Below are 10265 nucleotides of genomic sequence, written 5' to 3' on the forward strand. Positions count from 1 at the left end.
GACTATCCTTTTACCATCAAATTCTGTAAAGAGAGGCACTCAAGCGCTACTCAGATATCTTCCCTTTCCCCAAATGCACCTTAGGCTTTGGCCATCATAATGGCTCACAAGTCTAGAACAACCTTTGAAACACGTCTACTGTTGCTTGTGTCATTGTCTGGACTGAACATATTAGCTAGTAGACATTTCTCAAGTTTCAAGACTCCATTCAGGAGCTGGGAATGCTGTACACTTGGATTCCAAGGATTAGGTAGGCAGAGGCCAGAGAATCACGAGTTCAAAACCACCCTAAGCTAGATAGTGAGTTAAGGCCAGCCTTGGTTACTTAGAGAGACACTGTTTCACTCCCATCTCCCATGCCACAACTGCAGAGTCAGTTCAGAAGATTCTAGAGTGTGCCCTAAGACAAGGTGACCTTCTCTTCCTTTGGTATATCCTCCTCACTGTGCTTGGTGTTCTCTTTCATAATTTAAATGCCTGTTCTCTGGAAAGCTAAATCACTCAATGCATTCTGATTTCAACAGCCTTTAGTGGAGCACTCATCCCATCTCATGAAGGTGACAGAGGCCTTTAAGGAGGATACAAATAATTCCCTTAAAGTAATACAGCAAAACACAATCAAACAGGTAGAAGTCCTTAAAGAGGAAACAAATAAGTCCCTTAAAGAAATACAGGGGGAAAAAACCAATCAAACAGGCAAATATGGAAAACTTAGGAAAGAGAACAAGAACTATATAGATACAAGCATCACCAACAGAATAAGAGAGATAGAAGAGAGAATTTCAGGTGTAGAAGATACCATAGAAGGAATGGACACATCAATCAAAGAATATGCCAAATGTAAAAAGTTCCTAACTCAAAAACATCTAGGAAATTTGGGTCACTATGAAAAGACCAAACCTAAGAGTAATAGGAATAGAATAGGGTGAAGATTCCCAGTTCAAGGGGCTAGAAAACATCCTCAACAAAAAATTGTAGAATAAAACTTCCCAGTCATAAATAAAGAAATAGCTATAATCATACAAGAAGCTTACAAAACACCAAATAGATTGGACTAAAAAGGAAAATCCTACCATTACACAATACTCAAGTACTAAATGTACATAACAAAGAAAGAATATTAAAAGCTACAAGGGAAAAAGCCAAGTAACATGTAAAGGCAGACCTATCAGAATTACACCTGACTTCTCAACAGAGACTCTAAAAGCCAGAAGATCCTGGACAGATGTCTTACAGACCCTACAAGACCACAGATGTCAACCTAGACTACTATAATTAGCAAATCTCACAATCATCATAAATGGAGAAACTAAAGCACTCTACAACAAAACCATATTTAAACAATACCTTTCTACTAATCCAGCAGTACTAGAAGAAAAACTCTAAAACAAGGTGAGAAGTACACCCAAGAAAAAACCAAGAAATTAATCATCCCATGCATAACCAAAAGAAGAGAATCACAGACACACATTAATACCTCTAACAACAAAATAAAAGGAACTAGTAATCATTGGTCATTAATAGCTCTCAATATCAATGGACTCAGTTCATACACACACACACACACACACACACACACACATACACACGCACGCACGCACGCACGCACGCACACACACACACACACAAACCCCACAGGCTAACAGACTGGATACATAAACAGGATTCATCATTTTGCTGCATACAAGGAACACATACCAACAACAAAGATAGCCACTACCTCAGAGTAAAGGGCTAGAAAAAGATTTTCCAAGCAAACAGACCCAAGAAATAAGCTGGAGCCATTCTAATATTTAATGACTTTCAACCAAAAGTTATGAAAAGAGAAGGAGAAGGTCATTTCATACTCATCAAAGGAAAACTCCACCAAGATGACATCTCCATTATGAAAACTTGTGCCCCAAATGCAAAGGCACCCATATTCGTAAAAGAAAGATTATTAAAGTCCAAATTACACATTGAACCCCATACAATAATGGTGAGAGACTTCAACTCCCTACTTTTAATGGACAGGTCATTAAAACAGAAACTGAACAATGGGACAATGATACATGTTGTAAAACAAATGAATTTAATAGATATCTACAGAACCTTTCACATACACACACACAAACAAACAAAAACAAAACAAAATAATATACCATCTTCTCAGCACCTTTCAGAACCTTCTCCAAAACTGACCACATAATTAGGCATAAAGCAATTTAAAAGAAGATTGAAATAACTCACTGTATTCTATTAGATAATCACAGGTTAAGGATGGACTTCAACAATAAAAACCATAGAAATCCCACATACTCGTGGAAACTGAACAATGCTTTACTCAATGATCACTTAGGGAAGAAATAAAGAAGAAAATTAAAGTCCTTCTATAGTTCAATGAAAATGAAGGCACAACATACCCAGACTTCCAGGAAATGATGAAAGCAGTGCTAAGAGGAAAATTCATAGCATTAAGTGACTTCATTAAGAAATTGGAGAGATCTCATGCTAGCAACTTAACAGCACACCAGAAAGCTCTAGGAGAAAAAGAAGCAAAGAGGGCAGAAAATAGCCAAACTCAGGGCTGAAATCAATCCAATTAGAAACAAAGAGAACAATACAAAGAATCAACAAAACCAAGAGTTCTTTGTCTATCAACAAGAGAGACAAACCCTTAGCTAAACTAACTAAAAGGCACAGAGACAGTATCCAAATTAACAAAATCAGAAAAGATAGATAAGAACAGAAACTAAGGAAATCACAAAATCATTAGGTCTTATTTCAAAAACCTATACTCAACAAAACTGGAAAATCTTAAAGATACCACATACCAAAGTTAAGTCAAGATCAGGTAAACCATCTAAACAGGGCATAACTCCTAAGGAAATGGAAGCAATCATTAAGAACTTCCTAACCAAAAACCCCAGGGCCAGATGGTTTTAGTGCAGAATTCTGCCAGACTTTCAAAAAAGAGCTAAAAACCAACACTCCTCAAACTATTCCACAGAAAGGAAACAGAAGGAACACTACCTAATTCATTTTATGAGGTCAAAATTATCCTGATACCTAAACCACACAAAGACTCAACAAAGAAAGAGAACTTTAGACCAATTTCACTTAGGAACACTGATGCAAAACTACTCAATACTCAATAAAATTCTAGCAAACTTTCACTACAATCAAGTAGACCATTCCAGGGATGAAGGGATGGTTCAATATATGAAAATCCATCAATGTAATCCACTACGTAAACAAACTGAAAGAAAAAAGATCACATGATCATTCCATTAGATATTGAAAATGCTTTTGACAAAATTCAACAGCCCTTCATGTTAAAAGTCTTGGAGAGATCAGGAATTCAAGGTACATACCTAAATATATACAGCAAGCCAATAGTCAACATTAAATTAAATGGAGAGGAACTTAGAGCAATCCCACTAAAATCTGAAACAAGACAAGACCACCCACTTCCTATCTATTCAATATACACTTGAAGTTCTAGCTAAAGCACTAAGACAACGAAAGGAGATCAAGAAGATACAAATTGAAAAGGAAGAAGGCAAGGTATCAAGATTCTTGGATAACATGATAGTATATATACATAAGCAATCCCAAAATTCTACCAGAGAACTCCTACAGCTGATAAACAACTTGAGCAAAGTGCCCTTCTTTATACAAATGATAAATGGGCAGAGAAGGAAATTAGGGAAGCAAAACCCTTCACAATAGCCACAAATAATATAAAATATCTTGGTGTAACTCTAACTAAGCAAGTAACAGATCTATATAAGAACTTCAAGTCTTTGAAGAAAGATATTGAAGAAGATATCAGAAGTTGGAAAGATCCTATGCTCATGGATCTGGTAGGATTAACATAGTGAAAATGTCCATCTACAGATTCCATGCAATCCCCACCAAAATTCCAACACAATTTTTACAGACCTTGTCACAGCAATTTTCAATTTCATATGGAAAAACAGAAAATGCAGGATAGCCAAAAACAATCCTGAACAATAGAAACACTTCTGAAGGAATCACCATCCCAGACCTCAAGCTATACTACAGAGTAATAATGATTTTAAAAAAAAAGGCATGTTATCGGTACAGAAACAGACAGATTGATCAATGGAATAGAATCAAAGACCTGGATGTCTCCATGTAGGAGAATGCAAATAGATCTATATTTATCACACTGCACAAAACTCAAGTCCAAGTGGATCAAGGACATCAACATAAAACAGGATACACTAAATCTAACAGAAGAGAAAGTGGAAAAATAGTCTTGAACACATTGATACAGGAGATAATTTCCTGAACAAAACAATAATGGCTGAGGCTTTAAGATCAATAATTGATAAATGGGACTTCATAAAACTGAAAAGCTCCTTTAGGGCAAAGTATACTGTCAATAGAACAAAACAGCAACCTACAGATAGGGAAAAAACTTCACTAACCCCATATCTGATAGAGAGCTAATATCCAAATATATAAAGAACTCAAGAAGTTAAACTCCAACAAAACAAATAACCCAATTAAAAAATGAGGTACAGAGCTAAACAAAGAATTCTCAGCAGAGGAATCTCAGATGTCCAAGAAGCACTTAAAGAAAAGCTTAACATCCTTAGTCATCTGATCTGGGAAATGGAAAATCAAAACAACCCTGATTTTCCACCTTACACCAATCAGAATGGCTAAGATAAAAAAAACTCAAGGGACAGCCCATGCTGTGGAGAAGGTGGAACAGTCCTCCATTGCTGGTGGGATTTCAAACTTGTACAACCACTCTGGAAATCAGTCTGGCAGTTTCTCAGAAAATTGGAAACAGTTCTACCTGAAGACCCAGCTATATCCTTCCTGGGCATATACCTGAAAGATTGTCATGCCATATTCCAAGGACTTGTGCTCCACTATGTTCATAGCTGCTTTATTCATAATAGCCAGAAACTGAAAACAACCCAGATGTCCCTCAACTGAAGAATGAATACAGAAAATGTGGCTCATTTACACAATGGAATACTATTCCATTAAAACAAGGACATCATGAGTTTTGCAGGCAAATGGATGGAACTAGAAAATATCATCCTGAGTCAGGTAACCCAGACCTAAGAGGATATGCATTGTATGTATTATCGATAAGTGGATATTAGCCATAAAGTACAGAATGATACAGCCCACAAACCCAAAAAAGTTAAACAAGAAGGAAGGCACAGGCGAGAATGTTTGAATCTTGCTTAGAAGGAGAAATAAAATAGTCATAGGCAGAGGGAAGGAGGGAACGGATCAGGGTTGGGGAGGGAAATGGAGAGGCAGAATAAGGTGTGGGGAGGGACAGAGAGAGGCCCAGAGGATAATGAAAGGAAATCTGCAGCTGGGTGGTGGGGTCAAGAATCTGAAGGAAGTCCCAGAGACTTAGGATAGGGGAGGCTCCAAGAGTCAATGCAGGTGACCTTAGCCAAGATGCCTAACAGTGGGGACATGGGACCTGGAGAGGCCATCTCCTGCCTATAGCCAGGGAGGACTCCACTGGAGGGATAAGGACACCAACCCACCCACAAAACTTTCAACCCCAAAATTTGTCCTGTCTAAAAACAATGCAGGGATGGAGCAGAGACTGAAAGAAAGGCCAACCAATAACCAGCCCAACTTAAAACCCATTCTGTAGGCAAGCACTAATCCCTGATATTGATGATACTCTGTTATGCTTACAGACAGGAGGCTGGCATAACTGTCCTCTGAGAGGACCCAGCAGACGAAGACTGAAACACATGCAGATACCCACAGCGAAACACTCAGCAGAGGTCAGGGACACTTGTGGAAGAGTTGGGGGAAGAATTGAAGGCCCTGAAGGGAAAGAGAACCCAGCAGGAAGGCCGACAGAGTCAACTAACCTGCACCTCTGGGAGCTCTCAGAGACTGAGCCACCAACCAAAGAACGTACACGGACTTGGAATGAGGCCCCCAGCACATATGTAGCAGTAATGCAGCTCAGACTCGGTCTCCATGGCTGCCTTGTATGGCCTCAGTGGAAAAGAATGTGCCTAATCTGGCAGAGACAGAGATGTGCTTGAGGGTGTGGGGGCGCCCTCTCAGAGGAGAAGGGGAGGGATGGAGGAGGGAATCTGAGAAAGAAGGACCAGGTTGGAGAACAGTGTTTGGAATGTAAATAAATAAATATTCCTACTACCTAGTCATACTTAGAGATCAACCTGTTAAGTCCATACCATGGTTCAACAAATCTCTTACACAAAAGGCCATATGGTAAACAATTCTACTTTGGGAGCCACAAGGTCTCTGTTCAGCTGCTTGACTCTGATGTTATAACTCAAAAGCAGCCATATACAATGTGTTAAAAAAAATTAGATTGTCTGTGTGCTATTGAAACCTCAATTACAGGGTAGGCAGTGATCAGGAATGGCTTCTGTGCCATAGGTGGGCCACCTTTTGGTCGGTAGCAAAAATGTCATCAACCATATTTGAATTTCTTATGAGTAATGTTAATGATAGTTGGTAATGGTTAAAACCTTTGGTGATTATTCACCTACACACACACAGTGTGTGCACATGCTCACACACATGCATGCACCATACACAAATGCACAAACATACAGACAAAAACACACACATGGACATGTCTTGTCTCTCCCACCTATACCAAAAAAGTTTTACATGAAAGACAATCTTAAAGGAAGAGACGGCTTCCTAATGCTTTCTTTTGACTGAAACACAGTAAAAATTTCAAGAGGCTAAAGATACTGTTTTATTACTTTCCTTGGTGTGATCCTTTAGTGAAGGACAATATCTTTAAAAACAGCAAAGTTGACATAAAAAATAATTTATACCTAGCTAATGAAAGTTGGCTGAGGTTTTAAGTAATGCAGAGATGAGGTGGGAAAGAGCGTAATCCACCAAGGGAACGTGTCAAAATCAGGTGCCAACTTTCAACTCAAAACTTGCCTTTAAGGCAACACATACTCAAAATAGAAAGCACCGCAATTTACCTATGGATTTCTTTACACTAAGAAGATAATCTTCTCTCATTTCATCCGACAAGACCATGATGCTATTAGAAAGGACTTTCAGATGCTGTGGCACCAATTGTAATACGTGCTCCAGCCAAGAGTCTTCCATGGGGGCCACATGATCAGTATCAATTCCATGGTGAATGTAGTAGTAATACCTCTGTGATAAATAAGGAGGCAGAGATTTAGTGCTGCAGTGAGGGAGTGTGGGGTCAGAACACAAAACCACAGGGGAAAATGCGTCTGGGGAGAACAGAGTATTTATAAATAATACAAAGCGCTTTTGTGAAAATCACAGAAGCATTGTTTATGATTGCTTAATTTTTTTTTAAATGCTACCTCCTGAAAGCAAAAGCAATTTTCCTTAGTTTATAACTATACCGTAGGCGTCAAAATTACATCATCAAACAGATGAGGTACAGAATAGAGTGCATGCTGAATTGCAAGTTGGTGTTTGTAAACCTTTGGAACGTAGTATTAGGTCTGCTCTTTTATTTTTGATAATCAGAGGTCAATCTTGAAAGCTAAAATTCAAGTCCGTATCCTTTTTACACTAACTCTAAAAGCAAACAACAGAACCGAATTGTGCTGGCTTGAATAGGAATGGCATAAGCTCATATAGTTTTGTGTTTAGTCCCCAGTTGGTGAACTGTTTGGAAGGACTGATTAAGAGATGTGGCCTTGCTGGAGGAGGTATGTCACTAGCAGTGGACTTTGAGGTTTCAAAAACCTTGCCAGGCCCAGTGACTGGCTGGCTGGTTCCTCTCTCTATCTCTGTCTCTGTCTCTCTCTGTGTCTGTCTGACTCTCTGTCTCTCTCTACCTCCATGTGTCTCTCTCCCCTCCACCCCTGTCTCTGCCTGTCTGCCTGTCTGCCTGCCTGCTTACATGTCAGGATGTATGTAGCTCTCAGCTACTTCTCTAGCATCATGCCTGCCAGCATGCTGCCTTTTTCCCTGCCATAATGATAACAGACTAGCCTTCTGAAACTGTAAGCAAGCTCCCCAATTAAATAACTTCCTTTATAAGAGTTGCCTTGGTCCCGGTGTCTCTTCACAGAAGTAAAACACTGATTCTCTCCTTTATTGTGCTATAAATATTATACATGTTAATTCTTGCTTTAAAGTCTGATAATTCTCCATTATTCATAATTATTTACACAGCACTTGGGGCAAAAATTAATTAAGTTCAAAATATTTTCAAATTCACATTGCTTTTATTTTTTTATATGTGTATAGGTGTTTTGTCTGCATGTATGTCTGTCCACTACACGTATGCATGTTGTCCACAGATTCTGGAAAAGGGTGTTGGACTCCCTGGGATTGGAGTTACAGATAGTTATAAACTACCATGTGCTTGGGATTAAACCCGGGTCCTATAGAACAAGCAGTTCTTAAACTCTAAACCATCTCTCTAGCCCATGATGTTATAATTTTTAATGCGTACTTTTAAAAAATGTTTATGCATTTGGAACACGAAAATTATTGCTTCTAAAATAAGCTAATGTGCTTTTTAGAATATCCATTATCATAACTCAGAAAAATTATCATAAAAGAATAATGTTAGATAAGGATGTATATGATTGAGACAAACTTTAGGATGGGACCAAGGCAGGTTTGGAATTGCTTAATTCTTAGGTGGCAAGAAAGAGAATGCTTTCTTCATGAATCTAATAGAATAATCTGATCCAACTCTCTATTCATCCCTGCACACACAAAGATACACAAGGAAGGACAGAATAATCTAAAGGACATGCAGTATTTTGAGGTCTTCCCTCTATTCACAGTTCTACTGACAGAAGTGAGTTGTTACCAAGATGTCTTTCTCTATTGCAGAAGTGGTCGCTTTTGGAATACCGCTTTCATCCATGATATCGGACTCTAAACTGCCATCTTGTTGCCTAAGACAGCGATAAACAAAGACAAGTCAGAAACGTGGAAACATGCAAAGGCAGTTCAAACACAAAACGTGGGCGTGAAAACATCAGGACTGTTCTCTACCCAATCCAGACAAAAATAAATGGTTGAACATGGGTGCTTCGTGCTCGTTTCTCTCCGTGTGTGGAGACAACTGGAAGTGCTCTCTGAGACCCGCTGCTTTGCAGAAAACACAGCCACAGTCTCTGAAGACTTTGTCTCAGATCTCTAGGGACAAACACGTTGATACCAAGCAACACAGAAACTCATTTGTTCCTTTGCCTTTTTTAAGTTTATTCCATAAAACTCCTGTGATTGATGCAACTCGGTTCAAAAGCTATACCAGACATGAATCACACTGACTTTTCCTGGGGCTCCATTGTGCAGAAAGGCATAGTTGACAAGCTCCAGCACAAATAACAGATTGTGCTGGGCCAGCTCTAACTTCTGCATTGTGGTCCAGAGCCCAGTGTCACCTGTTGATACAAATCAGTGGTACTGATTAAAAAACACCTGTCCCTTTACTGACTGAGTAGCAGATCTGAGGATTTATTGAAAATGTTTCTAAGGTACCATACTAAAGTAGGGACCCGGGAGATACCTTTTAACTTGTCTTTTCCAATTCCAACAATCCAATATTCAGTGAACATCATATTGTGGTTTTAAAGTATGTAAGAAAGGTCCATTTAATTTAATAGAGGATAGGTAATCAATAAATCTTTACCAAACAGCAGAATATGAATAGGAAAGTAGTGGGGGATCCTCAAAATATTAAGTAGATAAGAAGACAAGAATTGATTACTCTAACCACAAATGTAATCTCATTATGCTTTTGTTTGCCCAGAAAGGAACTAATAAAATAATCTTGTGTTTTCAGATTGTCAAGTCTGCTTTCACATTGCACCACTATAAATGCATGACTTCAGTAAGTGGCATTTGTGGTTGTTTTTAGTTCAGAAGCCTCATCCTGGCAGTCTTCCTACATCATTGGCATCCGCCTTTCATCCTTTGTGTGAATAATGCCTAGAAGGGTGCAGTCAATAATGTTGGAAAGGAAGAAGGCCACTAGGCATGGACCACTATTGATGCTCGGAGCGAATGTCAACATCCCTTCGGCTCTACAGACCCCTGATTCTAGGGCTACGTTCTGCTCACCAGAAACTACAAGAGCTGTTCATCACCAGTCAAGCCCTTAGTGGTTTTGCAAGTATTATTTCTAAGCCTCACATGTACCGTTGAAAGTCATAATTATCCCCACTTCGCAGAAGAAGAAATTAAATGCCAGGGAGATGAAATAGCCACACACACACACACACTCACACACACACACACACACACACTCACACACA

At 39.0% G+C, this 10265-nt stretch overlaps 1 protein-coding gene across 4 annotated transcripts in view; it reads right to left on the minus strand.

The window, feature by feature from the left end:
• Dnah7 (dynein axonemal heavy chain 7) overlaps nt 1-10265 on the minus strand; it is a 254194-nt gene that overhangs the window by 224285 nt on the left and 19644 nt on the right. For all 4 annotated transcript variants that reach the window (XM_031367445.1, XM_031367448.1, XM_031367446.1 and 1 more), the window contains 2 exons: nt 8813-8900; nt 6981-7161 (listed from right to left, as the gene is read on the minus strand). In XM_031367445.1, coding sequence (XP_031223305.1) covers nt 6981-7161; nt 8813-8900 — 269 coding nt within the window. The remainder of the gene's footprint in view (nt 1-6980; nt 7162-8812; nt 8901-10265) is intronic.

The sequence above is a fragment of the Mastomys coucha genome, unplaced genomic scaffold, assembly GCF_008632895.1.
Source record: "Mastomys coucha isolate ucsf_1 unplaced genomic scaffold, UCSF_Mcou_1 pScaffold14, whole genome shotgun sequence".
Classification (NCBI taxonomy): Eukaryota; Metazoa; Chordata; class Mammalia; order Rodentia; family Muridae; genus Mastomys; species Mastomys coucha.